Source organism: Ylistrum balloti, unplaced genomic scaffold (assembly GCF_031769215.1).
Source record: "Ylistrum balloti isolate Yb309-2 unplaced genomic scaffold, AGI_CSIRO_Ybal_v1 Utg371186, whole genome shotgun sequence".
Lineage (NCBI taxonomy): Eukaryota > Metazoa > Mollusca > Bivalvia > Pectinida > Pectinidae > Ylistrum > Ylistrum balloti.
The window spans coordinates 397314-424190 of NW_026782646.1; the positions used below are offsets into that span (position 1 = coordinate 397314).

At 36.7% G+C, this 26877-nt stretch overlaps 1 protein-coding gene across 1 annotated transcript in view; it reads right to left on the reverse strand.

Annotated features, from left to right (window-relative positions):
- Positions 1-2143: 2143 nt before the first annotated feature.
- The window catches only part of LOC132561288 (tetratricopeptide repeat protein 28-like), a 29335-nt gene continuing 4601 nt past the window's right edge, over positions 2144-26877 (reverse strand). The window contains exons 6-20 of the mRNA XM_060226015.1: positions 26094-26717; positions 22657-22826; positions 21940-22164; positions 21244-21391; positions 20298-20470; positions 17154-17257; positions 14642-14867; positions 13536-13621; positions 12816-12973; positions 12456-12576; positions 11551-11616; positions 10486-10562; positions 9216-9294; positions 5228-5242; positions 2144-2406 (exon numbers count right to left, since the gene is read on the reverse strand). Of these exons, the coding sequence (XP_060081998.1) occupies positions 2161-2406; positions 5228-5242; positions 9216-9294; positions 10486-10562; positions 11551-11616; positions 12456-12576; positions 12816-12973; positions 13536-13621; positions 14642-14867; positions 17154-17257; positions 20298-20470; positions 21244-21391; positions 21940-22164; positions 22657-22826; positions 26094-26717 (2518 nt within the window). The 3' untranslated portion in view covers positions 2144-2160. The remainder of the gene's footprint in view (positions 2407-5227; positions 5243-9215; positions 9295-10485; positions 10563-11550; positions 11617-12455; positions 12577-12815; positions 12974-13535; positions 13622-14641; positions 14868-17153; positions 17258-20297; positions 20471-21243; positions 21392-21939; positions 22165-22656; positions 22827-26093; positions 26718-26877) is intronic.

Consider the following 26877-nt stretch of genomic DNA (forward strand, 5'->3'; position numbering starts at 1 on the left):
ATTATTTGACATTGTCCGTCGTCAGTATTTAAATTATTCTGAGATAATTCAATATTTTTATTTCTCTTGTTTTGTCTACAAACATGACATTGCAACATCTAACTACAAGTTTAATATTTTCAATGTCACACAAAACTACTCTCAAGAAATCAGATCCATTCAATTTCACCTGTCTCACCTCTATCACAATTATACTCCAACCTATCGCAGCATTAGAAAAACGGTTAAGAATACAGGTTTTACATCACTTAATTGTAATATAACTGGCTTAACTTATAGTACGGACCGAGACTTGGAATAAAAATATAGACACTTTAGATCAAAGGTTTAGCGCGAAATACGTCGTAGTTATTTCATTTTGAATACTTTTTTTACCCAGCTCTTTTTGACAACACGACATTACCTGCACTGAAACTAAAGACGGCCTTCCAACCTCTACACCAGCGCATTTTTTCCACATTCCTTTACACTACATTTTCCGCGTACTTCTATCTCCATCAAACACTCAGTCACGTCCTTATATTTTCTTTCCAAGGCAACCAACACTGTCACACATTACACAGTGTTATTTATACATTTTCTATTTTCTCATTTTTTTTTACCGATCCAAAGCACACACAGTCATACTTTTTCATTATGTCAGCCGATATCTCAATTCATAATAATTATATAGTGTAGACATAGCAATCTTTACAAAAATACAGACAGTACATATCAACGCGTGATTGCTTCGGAGGTGCAAAGTCAACACGTGCAATATTCTTTTCTACAAAATGTGAAACTGAGCAAACTAGAAAAAAAACCTGGATTGGCACAATTAAGATAGAAATGTGGACCACTGTAAAACTGGTGACGTACAATAAATTTTCGATATTGGTAGAATTTCCCACCCTGTTCATAATAAAATGTAATTTCCCATACACAAACACCAAAGAAAAAGTTTTCACCACAGTTATCACCATAGGAATGCCTTGTGAATTATCTTGAATTCTTTTGTCGAAAAAATATCTTTCCACCTAGCGGTATTTAAGTTTACTTGTCTTCTGTAAGGCATTGAAACGTCTTTTCAAAAATTGAAAAAAGAACAATGTCTATAAGTTTGAAATATATGTAAATTGAAAAAGGTTCACAGTAATTAATGTCATGTTTAGTATTAACGTAAGTGTATTAGGTCACTGACCACAGAAGTCTGTTACCCTGGACGATAATCATCGCCATATTGTATAATGATATCACAGGCCACCAATACTGTAGAGTAGATATAAGTCGTGTATTTTATATATTTGGCCTGTAAATAAATATTACACACAATACATATTTTTCACAAGTTTCCGTTTGATATGCGAGTTATGAAATAAAGTGTCTCGGCATTTGAAAGATGAAAAAAAAACTGTGACGAATTTCATAAATCACATATCAAATAAGTTTATGACCTTCTAGATCACATGATCCATATTGAGACAAATATTGTAGTAGAAAATAGACATTCCCACACCAATTTTATATTTAATTCAGCTCTGTATATATTGTTAACACAACGCATTCTGTGTGTGACGTCACTATAGTATCCCAACCTGACGTCACAATAGGGTATATTACTTTTGTAAACTGCGGTAAATGTTACGTTGGTAATTAATTAACCAGGAAATGACGATAATGATTAATAGATGTTTTACACAATACATTAATTTGATAAATTTTGCATATTTTTCGGAAGGTTGATAAATACTTCTGCCAATTTATCTTTTCACATACCTCAATAGAACATCAATTAAAAGACATACCAAGATACTAATACATTTTAAGCACACGAGTTTGTCATTTGGGATTAGCTACTCTGACTGAAGTTTCCAGACACACAACAAATGAAATGAGATACACTTACAATTAAACACAATTTACGTCACCAAAAATTCTAATATATCTTCAGTAATAACATGTAAAACAACTACCATAGTAACAACGTATTATACGTTGTTTGTATTCAGATCTGTACTTCACAACCTAAATTATACCTATAAAGTATACACTATCCTATGTAATCTTGTCTTACGTCAATATAGAGCTGGTGATATATATTCTGTATTCTTTCTGAGCGTTAGGTAGTATAAAACATATTTACCTATCATATTTAGTCGTTAAATGTTGGGTATTCGTATGTTATGTACTCTGTATGTAAGGGAGATACAGTTTCATTACGTCATTGCGGTGTCTAAGATCTATGTTACTGAGTCTTTGCTGTAAGACATACTGGGCGTAGTCACGTCTTTGGTCCACCTCAGGAATTCCCATCAGGTGTTCGCGTTCAACAGGTATCCGATCACGTGACGCACTCGCGCCGGCCATGACTTTGACTTTGGTTGGCGTAGTGCGCGGACGACCAAATTTAGAAAGAGCTTCGTTAGCCTGAAAAAAGACGGAGCATTGTGAAGACATGTGAATATTTTGTGTTTTAATAGAAACTCTGTTCATTAAATGTTGATTAAACATTTGGAATGATGTCATATAGACAGAACCACAAGAACAAACGAATAATTGCCCTAAATTATTGACATTTAAAACCTTGGTTTTCCTAAGTGTTATTTCAGGAGCCATTAAGAGCAATCCCTGATGACAAAGCTGATTAAAGGCACACAACAGATATAAATTCTAAGTTTATTCACAGGTTACAGTAACAACAATAAAGAACTTCTCTTGTCCTACACAAATCTCTAAAATTGATTTTAAAAATATGAATCGAGATTTTTGGGAAAAGGTTTAGATCCAAATTTAGAAAATTTAATATAATTTCATTATCAGATTTCTTTTTCATAAATCATACACCTGAAATGATTGTTGATATCTATTACAACGTGTGGAATGCAAAGATACAAAGTAACAACTTTCAAAGACTTGAAAGATAGTTTTAATGTTAAATCAAGTCCTAAATATGGTGATATCAAAAGACAGACCCAAAAAAGTAAGTTCTAAATAATATTGCTGTATGGTAAAATAATATTGCTGTATGGTAAAATAATATTGCTGTACGGTAAAATAATATTGCTGTATGGTAAAATAATATTGCTGTACGGTGTGTCACTACTTCTACACCATTAAAGAGTGTACACACAGTAAAGAAGGGATTGGATGTGGACAAATGGAAGTAAACAAATATTAGTAATCCAAATAATAGTAATTCAAATATCACCAACTCTTAAAAACTGTAGTAACATACATCCTTATGGACTTTAAATCACTTTACAATTTACCCTCCCCCCCCCACCCCCAAAAAACACAAACAAACAAACAAAACAAAACAAAAAACAAAAAATCTTAAAGGCCGACGGAAACAGTAAAAGTTTTACAGTGAAAAACGTAAGCCTCTATTTTTGTCTAACAGGACTGGAGACACAGCACACAGAAAGTAAGCAACAGGACGATAAAAACAGTAGACGGGAAAGTATTCAGTAAAGAATGGTAGATATACACAGAACTCACAATGATAAAATGCAACCACAAAAATATTTATAGAAACAAAAAAGCAACACATCAGCTGATAAAAAATGCATGCCACACCATACAGGAAAGTCCCTCAATTAATATCATATTTTGGTAACAAAACCTGCTCCTTGACAAATTTGTGATTTTGTTTTAATTTCTATACACGCCCTATAATGTATCCTTATTCCATCATGTTAGGTAAAGATTTGTGTCGATCTATTAAAAATATCACACAACAAAACAATACACTAACGGAATTAAGGATCTGTGCATAGGTAAAATGATATATAAGACAATAACAACAGTAACAACATCAGAATTTTGAAAAGGCACATTTTATGAAACATTAGTTTGATAAAAATTGTCCAAATCATTCATTTTCATAGCGAGACACTCGGCGGCTTAAAATTCGGAGATACTTGGAGCCAAGCAACTCATTCACAGTCTATCGGGTCCGTCACAAGGTTTACAACGAGGGATCTAACATTGTTGTATTACAGAGCAGAGAGATGTTTGTATGTGTTCATGTGGACGTTCAAGATCTCGTAATGATCACGTGAATCGCTTAAATTGCCATCGACGATAACCAAACGTGTTCTGGCTGTTGTCCCCACACGGTAGTGACACTGTCTCCTTCTAACTAACGACTTACAACGACGCACCTGTGTTGAAAAGTTCGAACGGAGCGGTACACTCCACATCGGCCATTATTACTGTTAAATTGAAACTGAAACTTGTTTTAAAACAAAATATACGCCGAAATATCGTCTTGTAAGACATTTTTCTGTAGCAAACTATATGACATTTGTGAAGGGAGATGAACGGTGTGAGGTTGTGGATGAATGTGCCAGTCACGCCCAGTTTTTAAACTGACTCTTCGTAGTCAGGTAACGTTCCTTTTGGGGAGTGTAATAAGTGTCTGTGATTCTACAGATTCAAAGACGTCACACGTGGGCGTCCCGATCTGTTGTGACTGACCAAACTGCTGTTGTGTTCCGACACACAACGAAGTTTCTAACATTAGAACTACGACAGCCAGGATTATCCACTTAGTCTCGGCATAGTTTTCAATCCTTTATACACAAAAAATCGGTATGTCGATAAATATCAGTGCCAACTCCGTCAAGGGAAATTTCATCCATTGTAAGTCATCCGTGAAGATTTTAAAGGTGTTTTCATATTTTGTCTTTGTGATGTTTTATAACTGTGTATATCATTTTCTATGTACGCACAAATTCTGTCTCCCCATGATACACATGCTATATTCACTCTTTCTACACTTCAACATAACGTTACACAGACAAAATACAAACAATTTACACACACAAGCAAAATGATAATACATCGCAAGCATCAAACGTTTAAATTCACATGATAATCATGTCAATTTGAGTTCCTTTCAATTCAGACATAAAAAAGATTATAGACAATATGTTATCTGTGTAATTAATCAACAATGTAAAAACTGGCTAAAGTAAACTAGTAAGGTAATTCAGACATAAAAAAGATTATAGACAATAAGTAATCCGTGTAATTAACCAACAATGTAAAAATTAGCTAAAGTAAACTAAATACAATATGAATAGATTTTAACAAATATGTGGGAATTTTTAAGAGAATTATGCTGTATTTAACTGTTTATACTTCAGTGATTCAAGTAACGATAATATCAATATTATTCAAACTCACTCAATGGTCATTAACTAATAGATATAACATCAACACAGTAGCATGCATGTTGGCTTACCTTGACCGATTCCGACTAATGCATTTGAATAATGAGGTTTAAATTAATTCAAATTATTTCATCAGAATTGACAACTCAAACAGGTATGATGTTTAACTGTCAGAACAGTAGAAAATTACCCCTTAGATAATAAGTATTCCCACGGTAATCAGGTTGTAGGTTATCATATATTAGAGACAGTAATCAGGTTGTAGGGTATCATATATTAGAGACAGTAATCAGGTTGTAGGGTATCATATATTAGAGACAGTAATCAGGTTGTAGGGTATCATATATTAGAGACAGTAATCAGGTTGTAGGGTTATAGATATTAGAGACAGTAATCAGGTTGTAGGTTATAGATATTAGATACAGTAATCAGGTTGTAGGGTTATAGAGACAGTAATCAGGTTGTAGGGTTACAGATATTAGAGACAGTAATCAGGTTGTAGGTTATAGATATTAGAGACAGTAATCAGGTTGTAGGTTATAGATATTAGAGACAGTAATCAGGTTGTAGGTTATAGATATTAGAGACAGTAATCAGGTTGTAGGTTATAGATATTAGAGACAGTAATCAGGTTGTAGGTTATAGATATTAGAGACAGTAATCAGGTTGTAGGGTTATAGAGACAGTAATCAGGTTGTAGGGTTACAGATATTAGAGACAGTAATCAGGTTGTAGGGTTATAGAGACAGTAATCAGGTTGTAGGGTTATAGAGACAGTAATCAGGTTGTAGGTTTAACGATATCAGAGACAGTAATCAGGTTGTAGGGTTACAGATATTAGAGACAGTAATCAGGTTGTAGGGTTACAGATATTAGAGACAGTAATCAGGTTGTAGGGTTACAGATATTAGAGACAGTAATCAGGTTGTAGGGTTAAAGATATTAGAGACATGATACAGTAATCAGGTTGTAGGGATAGAGACAGTAATCAGGTTGTAGGGTTACAGATATTAGAGACAGTAATCAGGTTGTAGGGTTACAGATATTAGAGACAGTAATCAGGTTGTAGGGTTACAGATATTAGAGACAGTAATCAGGTTGTAGGGTTATAGAGACAGTAATCAGGTTGTAGGGTTACAGATATTAGAGACAGTAATCAGGTTGTAGGGTTATAGAGACAGTAATCAGGTTGTAGGGTTACAGATATTAGAGACAGTAATCAGGTTGTAGGGTTAACGATATCAGAGACAGTAATCAGGTTGTAGGGTATCATATATTAGAGACAGTAATCAGGTTGTAGGGTTACAGATATTAGAGACAGTAATCAGGTTGTAGGGTTACAGATATTAGAGACAGTAATCAGGTTGTAGGGTTACAGATATTAGAGACAGTAATCAGGTTGTAGGGTTACAGATATTAGAGACAGTAATCAGGTTGTAGGGTTATAGAGACAGTAATCAGGTTGTAGGGTTATAGAGACAGTAATCAGGTTGTAGGGTTACAGATATTAGAGACAGTAATCAGGTTGTAGGGTTATAGAGACAGTAGGGTTTAGAGACAGATATCAGGTTGTAGGGTTATAGAGACAGTAATCAGGTTGTAGGGTTACAGATATTAGAGACAGGAGACAGTAATCAGGTTGTAGGGTTATAGATATCAGAGACAGTAATCAGGTTGTAGGGTTATAGAGACAGTAATCAGGTTGTAGGGTTATAGATATTAGAGACAGTAATCAGGTTGTAGGGTTATAGATATTAGAGACAGTAATCAGGTTGTAGGGTTATAGAGACAGTAATCAGGTTGTAGGGTTATAGAGACAGTAATCAGGTTGTAGGGTTACAGATATTAGAGACAGTAATCAGGTTGTAGGGTTACAGATATTAGAGACAGTAATCAGGTTGTAGGGTTACAGATATTAGAGACAGTAATCAGGTTGTAGGGTATCATATATTAGAGACAGTAATCAGGTTGTAGGGTTACAGATATTAGAGACAGTAATCAGGTTGTAGGGTTAACGATATCAGATACAGTAATCAGGTTGTAGGGTTATAGAGACAGTAATCAGGTTGTAGGGTTATAGAGACAGTAATCAGGTTGTAGGGTTCAGGTTGTAGGGTTAGAGACAGTAATCAGGTTGTATTAGTAATCAGGTTGTAGGGTTAGAGACAGTAATCAGGTTGTAGGGTTACAGATATTAGAGACAGTAATCAGGTTGTAGGGTTATAGAGACAGTAATCAGGTTGTAGGGTTACAGATATTAGAGACAGGAGACAGTAATCAGGTTGTAGGGTTATAGATATCAGAGACAGTAATCAGGTTGTAGGGTTATAGAAATTAGATAAAGTAATCAGGTTGTAGGGTTATAGAGACAGTAATCAGTTTGTAGGGTATCATATATTAGAGACAGTAATCAGGTTGTAGGGTTACTGATATTAGAGACAGTAATCAGGTTGTAGGGTTACAGATATTAGAGACAGTAATCAGGTTGTAGGGTTATCAGATAGGGTTACAGATTAGAGACAGTAATCAGGTGTGTAGTAATCAGGTTGTAGGGTTATAGAAACAGTAATCAGGTTGTAGGGTTATAGAGACAGTAATCAGGTTGTAGGGTTACAGATATTAGAGACAGTAATCAGGTTGTAGGGTTACAGATATTAGAGACAGTAATCAGGTTGTAGGTTACAGATATTAGAGACAGTAATCAGGTTGTAGGGTTATAGATATCAGAGACAGTAATCAGGTTGTAGGGTTACAGATATTAGAGACAGTAATCAGGTTGTAGGGTTACAGATATTAGAGACAGGAGACAGTAATCAGGTTGTAGGGTTACAGATATTAGAGACAGTAATCAGGTTGTAGGGTTACAGATATTAGAGACAGTAATCAGGTTGTAGGGTTATAGAGACAGTAATCAGGTTGTAGGGACAGTAATCAGGTTGTAGGGTTACAGATATTAGAGACAGTAATCAGGTTGTAGGGTTATAGAGACAGTAATCAGGTTGTAGGGTTACAGATATTAGAGACAGTAATCAGGTTGTAGGGTTACAGATATTAGAGACAGTAATCAGGTTGTAGGGTTACAGATATTAGAGACAGTAATCAGGTTGTAGGGTTACAGATATTAGAGACAGTAATCAGGTTGTAGGGTTACAGATATTAGAGACAGTAATCAGGTTGTAGGGTTACAGATATTAGAGACAGTAATCAGGTTGTAGAGTTACAGATATTAGAGACAGTAATCAGGTTGTAGGGTTACAGATATTAGAGACAGTAATCAGGTTGTAGGGTTACAGATATTAGAGACAGTAATCAGGTTGTAGGGTTACAGATATTAGAGACAGTAATCAGGTTGTAGGGTTACAGATATTAGAGACAGTAATCAGGTTGTAGGGTTACAGATATTAGAGACAGTAATCAGGTTGTAGGGTTATAGATATTAGAGACAGGAGACAGTAATCAGGTTGTAGGGTTACAGATATTAGAGACAGTAATCAGGTTGTAGGGTACAGATATTAGAGACAGGAGACAGTAATCAGGTTGTAGGTTACAGATATTAGAGACAGTAATCAGGTTGTAGGGTTATATAGTATGATATCAAACAAGAGACCGACAGGGCCTATATCCCTCACCAGGCTTTGCTATAGGAATGCCTAAGGTTTAATATATCTAACTCCCCAATGGGCCACCCATCTGGCCTCTAAGGGGTTAGCAAAAACAATTCATACAAAAGTCTTCTTCACCTAAGGATACTTCAGACAAAGAAAACAACTGGAGGCTATTATATAATAACCTACTTTTCAATGGGGCTAGGAACTATGGTTGGAAGGTTTTCTGTGGAAGGAACTAGGATTGGATTGGAAAGGGACTGGGGACTAGTTTAAGCCAGCTGACTTTACATAGAAGATGGAGACTATCAAAAGAAAACATTGTTAACTGGGGACTATTATATCTTTATTATGGGGATATAAGAGGTAGGCCTATCCTTGAATATAAATCACAGTGGACAGCATAATACAAGTTGTTCAGTATGTTACGCTACTTAGATCTAAGGAGACTCACCTGTGCTACCACAGTGATCTGATGCCAGGTTCGTGCCCGCTCCTGGTACTCTGTGTAACGCTCATCCAGATCCGACTTCCTATAAACAACAACAAAAATACATGTCAACATAATCTTCAATTCAGTCGATGAAACGGGTACAAAAATATCAACAAACCAATCACTTATATGGAGATTCCTGAATAAGTACAAGGAGAATACCACCAGGCATTTTAAGTTTCATGTCAGATGTCTTTCTACAGACGCTAACAAAATCACATGATTTTTCTACAGACACTGACAAAATCACATGTCCTTCTACAGACACTGACAAAATCACGTCTTTCTACAGACACTGACAAAATCACATGTCTTTCTACAGACACTGAAAAAATCACGTCTTTCTACAGACACTGACAAAATCACATGTCTTTCTACAGACACTAGCAAAATCACATGTCTTTCTACAGACACTGACAAAATTACATGTCTTTCTACAGACACTAGCAAAATCACATGTCTTTCTACAGACACTGACAAAATTACATGCCATTCTACAGACACTGACAAAATCACACGTCTTTCTATACAGCCAGATAACATGTCTTTCTACAAGGACAGATTACATGTTTTTCTTCAGATACTGACAGATCACATGTCTCTCTACAAAGACAGATCAGATGTCTTTCTTCAGACACTAAAAGATTACATGTCTTTCTACAAAAACACATCATCTGTCTTTAGATCGCATGTCTTTCTATATATAGATTCAGACAGGTCACACTTACCATACACAATTCAAAGTAAACTATTACTATACAATAAACGAAAAAAGAGAGGACAGTTTCCGCAATTCCTAAATAAAAATATTCCTTGTAAAGACATTTCTCGTTGTCCTCTAGTCTCTATATTAACTTAATGTAATCTACAGAAATATGATCAGATGAGGGCACTCTGTCACACAACTGTCACGATACCTTATGATCCAGGCATTATTCCTGGCTTGAGTATAAGTATCAACACTTCTAATTGACAGCGATTTCTTTATAGCTCATCATCAATACTTTCCTACATACAAGAATTAATGCATCACGTTAACTTTTGGAGTTGACAATGTGCAATTAAATAAATCTGAAAAAATTTAACTTTTAATTTTGTTTGAAGTTTTTTTCAAATCAGAATAATAACTTATATTTAAATGAGCACAGTATTCTGCCATCACCATGAAGGTTTCAGTAGTACAGTCAGTACATACACTACCCAGTAAAATGGTATGTAAATAGACTCTTACCCTCTAGCTAATTTAATCTTCTCATCCATCTCATCTGCCTTTTCTGCTCGGCTAAGCCAGGGTGTACTCATCCTCAGCTTGAAAAAGAATAACAAAAAAAACAGTCATAAGTAAATTGTGTACTCAGATGTGTATACTCATATGTGTATACTCAGATGTGTATACTCAGATGTGTATACTCAGATGTGTATACTCAGATGTGTAAACTCAAACATGTATACTCAAACATGTATACTCAAACGTGTATACTCAGATGTGTATACTCAGATGTGTAAACTCAAACATGTATACTCAAACATGTATACTCAAACGTGTATACTCAGATGTGTAAACTCAAATGTGTATACTCAAATGTGTAAACACTAACATGTAAACTCAAACATGTATACTCAAACATGTATACTCAAACGTGTATACTCAGATGTGTAAACTCAAACGTGTATACTCAGATGTGTAAACTCAAACGTGTATACTCAAACATGTATACTCAAACGTGTATACTCAAATATGTATAGCAAATATGACTACCAAACGTGTCTACCAATTGTGATTATCAGAAAATGAATAAAGATATCAAAATTGTTTCATGAAATTTAATTATCAGTGGTGCATTGAGATTTTCATACATCATACAAAGAAATTTCTATTTTATAAAAATTCACTGTAAGTATCACTGTTTTTCATACTTATACATAACCTAACCTGTCTGTGTTTGTGTCTGTGTAAATCATGTCATTGTCACATAATACATACTAATACATATATAATAATGAATTGCATTAAAACATTTGAAATTATTTTATTCTTTTTTGTTTTTATCTTCAATCTATCATATATGACTGACAACTCTAAATATAAATATGTGAAGGGAGGTAATCCAATATGGTGGACAGAGAACTTGAGAATGCATAAAGTACGCACCCCATTTTTGAAACAACAGTTTTTGCTTAAAAAGTGTGCACTATACGCACAAATTTATGATATATATCTTATTTCTTATATATATATATATATATATCTTATTTCGTATATATATATATATCTTATATGTATCTTATACTTTACCTGATTCCTTGGTAACAGTAATGGTGTCAGGGAGGGAAGGCGACCCACTTCCTGTAACATGGTTGGCTGCAAAATACAGTGTACAATACAAAATGCAGCCTTACTGGTGTCATACAATATGAATCAAATTCTTACTGTACAACACAAATTGTTGTCTTACAGATGTACAGCACAAATTGTTGTCCTACAGATGTACAACACAAATTGTTGTCTTACAGATGTACAGCACAAATTGTTGTCTTACAGATGTACAACACAAATTGTTGTCCTACAGATGTACAACACAAATTGTTGTCTTACAGATGTACAGCACAAATTGTTGTCTTACAGATGTACAACACAAATTGTTGTCCTACAGATGTAAAACACAAATTGTTGTCTTACAGATGTACAGCACAAATTGTTGTCGTACAGATGTACAACACAAATTGTTGTCTTACAGATGTACAACACAAATTGTTGTCCTACAGATGTACAACACAAATTGTTGTCTTACAGATGTACAGCACAAATTGTTATCTTACAGATGTACAACACAAATTGTTGTCCTACAGATGTACAACACAAATTGTTGTCTTACAGATGTACAGCACAAATTGTTGTCTTACAGATGTACAACACAAATTGTTGTCCTACAGATGTACAACACAAATTGTTGTCCTACAGATGTACAACACAAATTGTTGTCCTACAGATGTACAACACAAATTGTAGTTTCACTGATGCTACAATAATTCCTGTCGTACAATCCTCTTTTAAAACTTACACCTGTTCCAAAGCATATGTCACACCACTAGCTTATGTTTCAGACAGGTATTTTTACATTATCAGTGGTTAATCTTAGAGAAATGTTAGTGTGCTAGATTCAATGCTGACTATTACATGCTGTGCAGAAGAAACCATACCTTGATCACTTTCGTAGTGCCTGGTTTGCCTAGAAGGTTGACGTCCAGTCTGTACAACAAAACCTGACTCTTATAGGCACTCATGGCTAGGAAGAGTTGTAGCACAGCCGTCAACAAGGTCCTGGAAAGGAACAGTTGGAGGATTAGAGATTAATGTGATTGGCTAACAACATGAACTGTACTGCAGCAAACTCAGTGTAGAAAAACTGTTTAAACTAAAACAATGATAACAGCCACACAGATATACAATTAACAATAACTAAAACAATGATAACAGCCACACAGATATACAATTAACAATCAAGGCATGGAGTTTGACCTTAAAAATCTCCAGGTTAATTTGTATGTTGGTAGACTTACTTGTTCTGTGGTGTGCGATTAAAGTTGAGTAACAGGCCAATCTGATGGAATCCTATGGCATTCAGTGTTTTCTTCACAGGCGGGTTCTGCCACAGAGGTCGCACGGAAAGGTCATTCACTTTGAGCTGGATCTCTGGTGCATGTTTAGTTATACTCATCTGAAGCAGAGAAAAATTCAGCATTGTAGAGATCATGGATACTGGTTTGCATGGCATGAGATCTCAGAAATAAGTTAAACTTTTATTTTTCTGTTTATGGTGATTTGAAACAAATGATACAAGATATATGAAATGGTGCTGGATGCAAGTTGCCTTTATTATATACCATAGCCACATCTGGCAGCAAATAACCAAGACTACATCGAGTGTTAAGTAGTAACAGGAATATCAGAACTCTTCACAATATAATGGTGGTTATAGCTGTGATAACAGGTGGTTAGAGCTGTGATAACAGGTGGTTAGAGCTGTGATAACAGTACATAACTTTATTGTATATATACCACAAGGTTGTGATAGATTAGTGACACTAAATCTACTGTACAGATATCTAGTGGTCAAACATTAGTGTGTATACATGTAGTTGTATTATATCTAAGGATCATGATATTATGAAAAATTAATGTACAGTTGTAGTAAATCTTCAATACATGTAGTGGTGAATGACTTTTAGTTGTATTACAGGTATAAGAAGTGGTGAATGTCACACTGGACTTGGACATACCAGATCAATGATTAGAGATATGGTGTCCTGAGACAATGGAAGCATGTTGTGGATCCTCTCTGTACATGTAGTATCCCTTGTGATCTCTGAAACACATTATTTCTTATTGGTTATGAAGTTAATATAGATCATCACAACAGGAATGGCTTAATCAACAACAGACATCACTGTTATAAAGCTTTCAGTTAAAAATACTGTAGAATTTGAATCAGGTAATATTTTGTTGAGTACCTCTGTAATAATTACCAGCAGATTTCTACAGGAAAATTCAGGCATTTCTGTATTGTTATCCTTATGACAGTCTAAATGGCTGACCAACAAAGAATGGTTACAAACATTTTTTTTCTAAAAGTATCACATTTTTTCCAAAACTCAACACTGAATGTATTAACATAAGCACAAGTAATATCAGTTGTAGAACATCTAAAGGTGACAGGTTACATCAATCCAAAGTATCTAAAGGTGACAGGTTACATCAATCCAAAGTATCTCACTGAGTCAAACAGTAAATTTTAGTAAAATATGAAGGTGCAGTAGTAAAGACCACTAACCCTCTGTAGACTGGTCCGAGATTCTCTCGACTTACCACTAACTACCACTAACGGCCCTTAGATTTACCACTAACAGCCCTTAGACTTACCACTAATGGCCTTTAGATTTACCACTAATAGCCCCTTCAACTTACCACTAACGGCTCTCAGACTTACCACTAACGGCCCTTAGACTTACCACTAACGTCTCTTAGATTTACCACTAATAGCCCCTTCAACTTACCACTAATGGCCCTCAGAATTACCACTAACGGCCCTTAGACTTACCACTAACGTCTCTTAGATTTACCACTAATAGCCCCTTCAACTTACCACTAATGGCCCTCAGACTTACCACTAACGGCCCTTAGACTTACCACTAACGGCCCTCAGACCTACCACTAACGTCTCTTAGATTTACCACTAACGGCCCTTAGACTTACCACTAACGTCTCTTAGATTTACCACTAATAGCCCCTTCAACTTACCACTAATGGCCCTCAGACTTACCACTAACGGCCCTTAGACTTACCACTAACGGCCCTCAGACCTACCACTAGCGGCCCTCAGACTTACCACTAACGGCCCTTAGGGCATCATATGTAGGGACCAGCAGTTCGTCCCTGTTCCAGTGAGGATACACGACGTAGGGGTCAGCCAGGGTGGAGCCTTTGGCCTGGAAGTGGAAGCCGAGACACTTGAGCAGGTCAAGGCCACCAATACTTCCTGTCAGGTGTTTTGACAAGTTTGTTGTCTGTTGGTTGAGCTCCTCTGTGTGGAGTCTCTTCAGTGAACTGTCCAGCTAGGCACAAAGAAACACATCATAATTACATCTCACACTATCATAATTAACAATCTTCAAGTTCTTTTTTTACCTTATCGACATGCAATGGTAAATTTCCATTGAAAGCAGACAGTTACTCCAGCTGTTACTCTGGGACTACAAGATCACACTCCTGAGTACAGCATTTCCCCTATTTAATTTCTCAGAAAACGACCTTGACCTTTGTAATTTGTTTGCTTAGACTGTTTCACTTCTACATATAACAGCGAATTACAAGAGTTAAATAAACCCTGATTTTTGTATCATCTTTTGTGATGAAAGTGTTTGACAGAAAAGAGACACTATGATAACAACTGGGCACTATAGCTATGCATGTGTCTCTCTCATTTAGGGCACTAATAACTGGGTGGATTTGACAGATATAGGTATAAAGGTGATAAGTATAATTCTACCTGACAGATATAGGTATAAAGGTGTAAGTATAATTCTACCTGACAGACATAGGTATAAAGGTGATAAGTATAATTCTACCTGACAGACATAGGCATAAAGGTGTAAGTATAATTCTACCTGACAGACATAGGTATAAAGGTGATAAGTATAATTCTACCTGACAGACATAGGCATAAAGGTGATAAGTATAATTCTACCTGACAGACATAGGTATAAAGGTGATAAGTATAATTCTACCTGACAGACATAGGTATAAAGGTGTAAGTATAATTCTACCTGACAGACATAGGTATAAAGGTGTAAGTATAATTCTACCTGACAGACATAGGTATAAAGGTGTAAGTATAATTCTACCTGACAGACATAGGTATAAAGGTGTAAGTATAATTCTACCTGACAGACATAGGTATAAAGGTGTAAGTATAATTCTACCTGACAGACATAGGTATAAAGGTGATAAGTATAATTCTGCCTGACAGACATAGGTATAAAGGTGATCAGTATAATTCTACCTGACAGACATAGGTATAAAGGTGATAAGTATAATTCTACCTGACAGACATAGGTATAAAGGTGTAAGTATAATTCTACCTGACAGACATAGGTATAAAGGTGTAAGTATAATTCTACCTGACAGACATAGGTATAAAGGTGTAAGTATAATTCTACCTGACAGACATAGGCATAAAGGTGTAAGTATAATTCTACCTGACAGACATAGGTATAAAGGTGATAAGTATAATTCTACCTGACAGACATAGGTATAAAGGTGATAAGTATAATTCTACCTGACAGACATAGGCATAAAGGTGTAAGTATAATTCTACCTGACAGACATAGGTATAAAGGTGGTAGACATAAAGGTGATAAGTATAATTCTACCTGACAGACATAGGTATAAAGGTGTAAGTATAATTCTACCTGACAGACATAGGCATAAAGGTGTAAGTATAATTCTACCTGACAGACATAGGCATAAAGGTGTAAGTATAATTCTACCTGACAGACATAGGTATAAAGGTGATAAGTATAATTCTACCTGACAGACATAGGTATAAAGGTGTAAGTATAATTCTACCTGACAGACATAGGTATAAAGGTGATAAGTATAATTCTACCTGACAGATATAGGTATAAAGGTGTAAGTATAATTCTACCTGACAGACATAGGTATAAAGGTGATAAGTATAATTCTACCTGACAGATATAGGTATAAAGGTGTAAGTATAATTCTACCTGACAGACATAGGTATAAAGGTGTAAGTATAATTCTACCTGACAGACATAGGTATAAAGGTGTAAGTATAATTCTACCTGACAGACATAGGTATAAAGGTGATAAGTATAATTCTACCTGACAGACATAGGTATAAAGGTGATAAGTATAATTCTACCTGACAGACATAGGTATAAAGGTGATAAGTATAATTCTACCTGACAGACATAGGTATAAAGGTGATAAGTATAATTCTACCTGACAGACATAGGTATAAAGGTGATAAGTATAATTCTACCTGACAGACATAGGTATAAAGGTGATAAGTATAATTCTACCAGACAGACATAGGTATAAAGGTGTAAGTATAATTCTACCTGACAGACATAGGTATAAAGGTGTAAGTATAATTCTACCTGACAGACATAGGTATAAAGGTGATAATAATAGATATCGATACTTATAGACAACAGGAGTGCATCATTTAAATAAAACCAAACAGTTCTAACCAGATTAAATTGTGAAATTAGTCACTGAAATGATTCTGCAGCTTTAAAATTTAAGAATGTATACAAATAATTTTCCTTCCAAAAGCACAGAATGAACTAAAGTATGATTAAGGGCTAGAGACTTACCAGATCTATCAGCTCTGGGACAACATTTGGCTGTTTGGAATGATGATACAATACAGTTCCTAAAAGTGACTGAAGTGTTAACAGGTGCTCCTCTCTCACAGGCACTGTAAACAAGATCAGACACATACTGTAAACAAGATCAGACACATACTGTAAACAAGATCAGACACATACTGTAAACACCAGACACATACTGTAAACAAGATCAGACACATACCGTAAACAAGATGAGACACATACTGTAAACAAATACTGTAAACAAGATCAGACACATACTGTAAACAACATCAGTCACATACTGTAAACGGCACCAGTCACATACTGTAAACAACACCAGACACATACTGTAAACAACACCAGACACATATTGTAAACAACACCAGACAAATACTGTAAACAAGATCAGACACATACTGTAAACAAGATCAGACACATACTGTAAACAACATCAATCACATAATGTAAACAACACCAGACACAAACTGTAAGCAACATCAGTCACATACTGTAAACAACACCAGACACATACTGTAAACAAGATCAGACACATACTGTAAACAACACCAGACACATACTGTAAACAACACCAGACACATATTGTAAACAAGATGAGACACATACTGTAAACAACACCAGACACATACTGTAAATAAGATCAGACACATACTGTAAACAAGATAAGACACATACTGTAAACAAGATGAGACACATACTGTAAACAACACCAGACACATACTGTAAACAACACCAGACACATACTGTAAATAAATACTGTAAACAAGATCAGACACATACTGTAAACAACACCAGACACATACTGTAAACAACACCAGACACATATTGTAAACAAGATGAGACACATACTGTAAACAACACCAGACACATACTGTAAATAAGATCAGACACATACTGTAAACAAGATCAGTCACATACTGTAAACAAGATTAGACACATACTGTAAACAACACCCACCAGACACATACTGTAAATAAGATCAGACACATACTGTAAACAAGATCTGTCACATACTGTAAACAAGATCAGACACATACTGTAAACAAGATCAGACATATACTGTAAACAAGATAAGACACATACTGTAAACAAGATCAGACACATACTGTAAACAAGATCAGACACATATTGTAAACAACACCAGACACATACTGTAAATAACATCAAACACATACTGTAAACACCAGACACATACTGTAAACAAGATCAGACACATACTGTAAACAAGATCTGTCACATACTGTAAACAAGATCAGACACATACTGTAAACAAGATCAGACACATACTGTAAACAAGATAAGACACATACTGTAAACAAGATCAGACACATACTGTAAACAAGATCAGACACATATTGTAAACAACACCAGACACATACTGTAAATAACACCAAACACATACTGTAAACAAGATCAGACACATACCGTAAACAAGATGAGACACATACTGTAAACAAATACTGTAAACAAGATCAGACACATACTGTAAACAACATCAGTCACATACTGTAAACGACACCAGTCACATACTGTAAACAACACCAGACACATACTGTAAACAAGACCAGACACATATTGTAAACAACACCAGACAAATACTGTAAACAAGATCAGACACATACTGTAAACAAGATCAGACACATACTGTAAACAACATCAGTCACATACTGTAAACAACACCAGACACAAACTGTAAGCAACATCAGTCACATACTGTAAACAACACCAGACACATACTGTAAACAAGATCAGACACATACTGTAAACAACACCAGACACATACTGTAAACAACACCAGACACATATTGTAAACAAGATGAGACACATACTGTAAACAACACCAGACACATACTGTAAATAAGATCAGACACATACTGTAAACAAGATAAGACACATACTGTAAACAAGATGAGACACATACTGTAAACAACACCAGACACATACTGTAAACAACACCAGACACATACTGTAAATAAATACTGTAAACAAGATCAGACACATACTGTAAACAACACCAGACACATACTGTAAACAACACCAGACACATATTGTAAACAAGATGAGACACATACTGTAAACAACACCAGACACATACTGTAAATAAGATCAGACACATACTGTAAACAAGATCAGTCACATACTGTAAACAAGATTAGACACATACTGTAAACAACACCCACCAGACACATACTGTAAATAAGATCAGACACATACCGTAAACAAGATCTGTCACATACTGTAAACAAGATCAGACACATACTGTAAACAAGATCAGACACATACTGTAAACAAGATAAGACACATACTGTAAACAAGATCAGACACATACTGTAAACAAGATCAGACACATATTGTAAACAACACCAGACACATACTGTAAATAACACCAAACACATACTGTAAACACCAGACACATACTGTAAACAAGATCAGACACATACTGTAAACAAGATCTGTCACATACTGTAAACAAGATCAGACACATACTGTAAACAAGATCAGACACATACTGTAAACAAGATAAGACACATACTGTAAACAAGATCAGACACATACTGTAAACAAGATCAGACACATATTGTAAACAACACCAGACACATACTGTAAATAACACCAAACACATACTGTAAACACCAGACACATACTGTAAACAAGATCAGACACATACTGTAAACAAGATCAGACACATACTGTAAACAAATACTGTAAACAAGATCAGACACATACTGTAAACAACACCAGACACATATTATAAACAACACCAGACACATACTGTAAACAAAACCAGACACATACTGTAAACAACACCAGACACATATTGTAAACAACACGGACACATACTGTAAACAACACCAGACACATACTGTAAACAAGATCAGACACATACTAACAACACCAGACACATACTGTAAACAACACCAGCTATAGCTATAAGCATGACTGTCAAAGTGTTATCAAAAGGTCACGACATTACACACAACAATAAGTTAGTTATATAGAGGTCAGGGTTTGTTTACTGATCAGATTTAGACTGACCACAAATTACAGTTGTTATCAAGACTTCTAAGAATAGCAATACTGAATGTTGGTGGTAGAATAAATAGCTCCTTTGATTACATAATACCTTACCTTTGGGCAAGGAGGACTTGGGGTTGAGAATTTCCTTTCCCAGTTCTTCTTCTACAGACTTCTCTGTTCTATCAAGTGTCTGGTCCAGCTGTGAGTGTCGGATGTCCTTCAAGTTAACCATCACATCCTTACCCACCAAGATAAATGGACACCAGAAGTAAGTCTCACTGAACCTGTATACAATGGACACCAGAAGTAAGTCTCACTGAACCTATATACAATGGACACCAGAAGTAAGCCTCACTGAACCTGTATACAATGGACACCAGAAGTAAGCCTCACTGAACCTGTATACAATGGACACCAGAAGTAAGCCTCACTGAACCTATATACAATGGACACCAGAATTAAGCCTCACTGAACCTGTATACAATGGACACCAGAAGTAAGTCTCACTGAACCTGTGTACAATGGACACCAGAAGTAAGCCTCACTGAACCTATATACAATGGACACCAGAAGTAAGTCTCACTGAACCTGTGTACAATGGACACCAGAAGTAAGCTTCACTGAACCTATATACAATGGACACCAGAAGTAAGCCTCACTGAACCTGTATACAATGGACACCAGAAGTAAGTCTCACTGAACCTGTGTACAATGGACACCAGAAGTAAGCCTCACTGAACCTGTATACAATGGACACCAGAAGTAAGTCTCACTGAATCTGAATACAATGGCAATATTGACAGGGATTTATACACAGCATTCCAAAGTATGAGAACTTCTGGAATGGCTAAATTCATCCCTTTAACTACTTGTCAAACAGATTACAAACCTTTAGCAGTGACTGGTGTCATCCCGTCCAGTCAAACAAATGAAGGCATATACGTCTGGGAGAAACTGGCCGCATAGACAACAATATATGTATATAATCAGCTGCAACATTAAACCATTAATAATATGCTTACTTCATGTACAAGAAGTGAATAATATACAAGCTGACCTGTTATCCTCCTTAACAGCCTGAAGAGCAGCAGTCGTCGCCGTCGTCAAAAAAGACCCAGTCTGGAGATTGGCATAGAAGTGGAAGTAGAACTTGTTCACAGTCTCATTAGGTAAAGGCCAGGCATACAGAAGTACACACTCTGCCCCTGTATCAGTACATAGATGATCATAATGTCAGTCATCAGTTATATGTGCTACAGGACTAGGACAAGGAGCTGTTAAAGAACCGCCTTGTTCCCTTCTCACTATAAACTTCCACTGTGTTATAAGAACTATAAGTTGACTTTGCAGTCATTGAAACTTCACACTCTAATTTTCTACTAGTGTTATAAGAATGTCTTTTCTATAAATCAAATAACCTTTGAAAAGGCCTTATGGTTTCATTAGAAATCTATGGTCTTGGAAGTCATTCATCCCAGCATGGCCAGGGAATAAATTGGTAACAATACAAACTGAATAATTCTTCTTAAAGGATATCAACTTTTAATTGATTTTATTGTAAAAGGATAAGAGATCACAGCTATAGCAATAATTTTGATTCTGGTTGTCTGCTTTCAGAAACTCTATCTGAACTTTTTACATACCATTGAACTAAATACATGTTTTATGTTATCATTGTTACAAAGATTATTTAAGATAACTTGACAAATACCATCGAGATCAAAGAATTGATAAGTGGCAAGAATGCCCTTACCTGCTGCAAGGAATGCACTAGCCAGCTCATAACCAGGGTTGATGGTCTCTTTAAGTCTGTAGGGACTATAACCTACATTTAGTGTGACCAGTTCTGCTGACAACTTCAGATCTAGAATATCTTCTACAGTGACCAGATAGGATGGCTCCTTAGGGGGACCCTCCACCAGCTGGACAGGGCTGGGGCTCAACACCAGCAATCCTTCCTTGAAACATCCATACGTAGCTGAAAACACGAAGTAATGAAGCTGCATGAAATCAGGTCTTGTCATTACTCAATGGACATGTATCACGTTTTATATAAAGGAATTTTAACACAGTATTAGACACTGAACACAAAAGACAAGCAAAACTGCTAAATACCATGTTCCAACTGTCAAGAGAAAATGTGATAATAGCCAGAATGTGACATAAACAGTTGACACATTTTTTCAGACGTGAATTTTCTGATGCATCAAACTGAATTATTTCTTATGTCATTTGTTTGAAAACATAAAAAAGATGCAATTTGCTTTGATTTTCCAATGAGGAACGTCATGAAAGGACTATTTTCTGTTCATTGATGATATTTTCAAGATATATATAGTTGTATGGTTTCTTAAATCTCCAAAATTAATGCATCATAGAACTCTTCAAAAATAACAACTTAAACCGTATATATATATATCAGCAAAAGTGATACAGCATTTTAGATTGTACAGTCTTTAAAGAGCAGTACCTATGTGCAGCACAGTGGCCTTTGGTGCATCCTGAAGGAAGCGTGCTTTAGTTGCCTCAGGACCTGTGATAGCATCTACATCTAAATACGAGGCAACAGTTTTACACTCCTGATGTGCCCAATCCAGATCCAACAGGGAGGGGCGCCACTCACGTCCATGTAACAGTAACCTGCAAGTACACTTTTGATCTGTAAAACGCCTGTTACATACATAATACAGGTAGACAGGTCAACAGGAAAGGAAGTCCTTTAGGTATACTGTATAGAAATGGAAGTTGAACCTTTCTCATGTATTTCAAACACACATATTTTAGTGGTGAATCTATTTTGGTGGTAAATTTATTTAAGTGCTGTTTACACCCAAAGTATTGCACTAAAATAGGACTGCATTAATTGCTGTCTCAGATGTCATTCATAAAGCAACATAGTATCTCCCTAACTTACTTTTCTGGGAACTGTAGTATCTCCCTAACTTACTTTTCTGGGAACTGTAGTATCTCCCTAACTTACTTTTCTGGGAACTGTAGTATCTCCCTAACTTACTTTTCTGGGAACTGTAGTATCTCCCTGGGAACTGTAGTATGTCCCTCTCCCTAACTTACTTTTCTGGAACTGTAACTGTAGTATCTCCCTAACTTACTTTTCTGGGAACTGTAGTATCTCCCTAACTTACTTTTCTGGGAACTGTAGTATCTCCCTAACTTACTTTTCTGGGAACTGTAGTATCTCCCTAACTTACTTTTCTGGGAACTGTAGTATCTCCCTGGGAACTGTAGTATCTCCCTAACTTACCTTTCTGGGAACTGTAGTATCTCCCTAACTTACTTTTCTGGGAACTGTAATCTCCCTGGGAACTGTAGTATCTCTGGGAACTGTAGTATGTCCCTAACTTACTTTTCTGGGAACTGTAGTATCTCTCTGGGAACTGTAGTATCTCCTTTTCTGGGAACTGTAGTATCTCCCTAACTTACTTTTCTGGGAACTGTAGTATCTCCCTGGGAACTGTAGTATCTCCCTAACTTACTTTTCTGGGAACTGTAGTATCTCCCTGGGAACTGTAGTATCTCCCGAACTTACTTTTCTGGGAACTGTAGTATCTCCCTAACTTACTTTTCTGGGAACTGTAGTATCTCCCTAACTTACTTTTCTGGGAACTGTAGTATCTAGTATCCCTAACTTACTTTTCTGGGAACTGTAGTATCTCCCTGGGAACTGTAGTATGTCCCTAACTTACCTTTCTGGGAGCTGTAGTATCTCCCTGGGAACTGTAGTATCTCCCTAACTTACTTTTCTGGGAGCTGTACTATCTCCCTGGGAACTGTAGTATCTCCCTAACTTACTTTTCTGGGAACTGTAGTATCTCCCTAGCTTACTTTTCTGGGAACTGTAGTATCTCCCTGGGAACTGTAGTATCTCCCTAACTTACTTTTCTGGGAACTGTAGTATCTCCCTGGGAACTGTAGTATCTCCCTAACTTACTTTTCTGGGAACTGTAGTATCTCCCTGGGAACTGTAGTATCTCCCTGGGAACTGTAGTATCTCCCTAACTTACTTTTCTGGGAACTGTAGTATCTCCCTAACTTACTTTTCTGGGAACTGTAGTATCTCCCTGGGAACTGTAGTATCTCCCTAACTTACTTTTCTGGGAACTGTAGTATCTCCCTGGGAACTGTAGTATGTCCCTAACTTACTTTTCTGGGAACTGTAGTATCTCCCTAACTTCTTTTCTGGGAACTGTAGTATCTCCCTAACTTACTTTTCTGGGAACTGTAGTATCTCCCTGGGAACTGTAGTATCTCCCTAACTTCTTTTCTGGGAACTGTAGTATCTCCCTACCTTACTTTTCTGGGAACTGTATTATCTCCCTGTGAACTGTAGTATCTCCCTAACTTACTTTTCTGGGAACTGTAGTATCTCCCTAACTTACTTTTCTGGGAACTGTAGTATCTCCCTGGGAACTGTAGTATCTCCCTAACTTACTTTTCTGGGAACTGTAGTATCTCCCTGGGAACTGTAGTATCTCCCTAACTTACTTTTCTGGGAACTGTAGTATCTCCCTAACTTACTTTTCTGGGAACTGTATCTCCCTAACTTACTTTTCTGGGAACTGTAGTATCTCCCTAACTTACTTTTCTGGGAACTGTAGTATCTCCCTGGGAACTGTAGTATCTCCCTGGGAACTGTAGTATCTCCCTAACTTACTTTTCTGGGAACTGTAGTATCTAACCTTTTCTGGGAACTGTAGTATCTCCCTAACTTACTTTTCTGGGAACTGTAGTATCTCCCTGGGAACTGTAGTATCTCCCTAACTTACTTTTCTGGGAACTGTAGTATCTCCCTAACTTACTTTTCTGGGAACTGTAGTATCCCCCTGGGAACTGTAGTATCTCCCTAACTTACCTGTAGTATCCCCCTGGGAACTGTAGTATCTCCCTAACTTACTTTTCTGGGAACTGTAGTATCCCTGGGAACTGTAGTATCTCCCTAACTTACTTTTCTGGGAACTGTAGTATCTCTTACCTGGGAGCTGTAGTATTTTCCTGGGAACTGTAGTATCTCCCTAACTTACTTTTCTGGGAACTGTAGTATCTCCCTGGGAACTGTAGTATCTCCCTAACTTACTTTTCTGGGAACTGTAGTATCTCCCTAACTTACTTTTCTGGGAACTGTAGTATCTCCCTAACTTACTTTTCTGGGAACTGTAGTATCTCCCTAACTTACTTTTCTGGGAACTGTAGTATCTCCCTGGGAACTGTAGTATCTCCCTAACTTACTTTTCTGGGAACTGTAGTATCTCCCTGGGAACTGTAGTATCTCCCTGGGAACTGTAGTATCTCCCTAACTTACTTTTCTGGGAACTGTAGTATCTCCCTGGGAACTGTAGTATCTCCCTGGGAACTGTAGTATCTCACTAACTTACTTTTCTGGGAACTGTAGTATCTCCCTAACTTACTTTTCTGGGAACTGTAGTATCTCCCTAACTTACTTTTCTGGGAACTGTAGTATCTCCCTGGGAACTGTAGTATCTCCCTGGGAACTGTAGTATCCCCCTGGGAACTGTAGTATCTCCCTGGGAACTGTAGTATCCCCCTGGGAACTGTAGTATCTCCCTGGGAACTGTAGTATCTCCCTGGGAACTGTAGTATCTCCCTGGGAACTGTAGTATCTACTTTTCTTTTTCCCTGGGAACTGGGAACTGTAGTATCTCCCTGGGAACTGTAGTATCTCCCTAACTTACCTTTCTGGGAACTGTAGTATCTCCCTGGGAACTGTAGTATCTCCCTGGGAACTGTAGTATCTCCCTGGGAACTGTAGTATCTCCCTAACTTACTTTTCTGGGAACTGTAGTATCTCCCTGGGAACTGTAGTATCTCCCTAACTTACTTTTCTGGGAACTGTAGTATCCCCCTGGGAACTGTAGTATCTCCCTAACTTACTTTTCTGGGAGCTGAGGATTTCCAATCACCATACATCTGTCATGACTGGAAACCTGCTCAAACTGTGTGACACATTGTGATGAGGTGGTAATATCTGTACCAGTGGAGGTCCTTGTTGTAAGAGTTGAATAGTTGTGGATGTTTAGCATTTTGTCTGGGAGAACAGGGTTACCTACTGCTGGTGGTGCTGCTACCTGTTGGGAGAGTGACACTACAGGTATATGTTGTAAACTGGCTGTGTCCGTGCCAGAAAACTCTGAGATTCCCGGTAATATCTGTGTTGACTGCCGCGTTGTCTTTTTACTGACTTCGTCTGTCAGCTTTGTATTGTCTCTGACTGGTGTTTTTGTTCTTGACATATTGGAAGTCACTAGTCGAGGGTTGGACACTTTTTTAAGGTCAAAAATTGCTTCTGATGACAACACACTGGAGTTTTCCCCTGGAGTTGTACTAGCTGACGGCAGCATCAGTGATAATACCTTACTGAGCCCACCCTTTCGTGCCTGAGTCCGTTCAAACTCCAAATCATCCTTAGCTCGTAGGTGATTCAGTTCATTATGAACAACTTTCTCCAATGCAAGCAGACTTGGGAGGTAAGTAATGCGAAACCGGTCATACAAATACCTACAATCAAAGTACACAGTAACATCATTTAGTTGTACAAGTCATATTGACTACCAATCCTAATGAATAACACAGAAGTGGGTTAACACAATCACTTTATCTCTAGATACAGGTTGCTACAGTACAGTGGGTCAGTGGATGCCGGTTGCTACAGTACAAT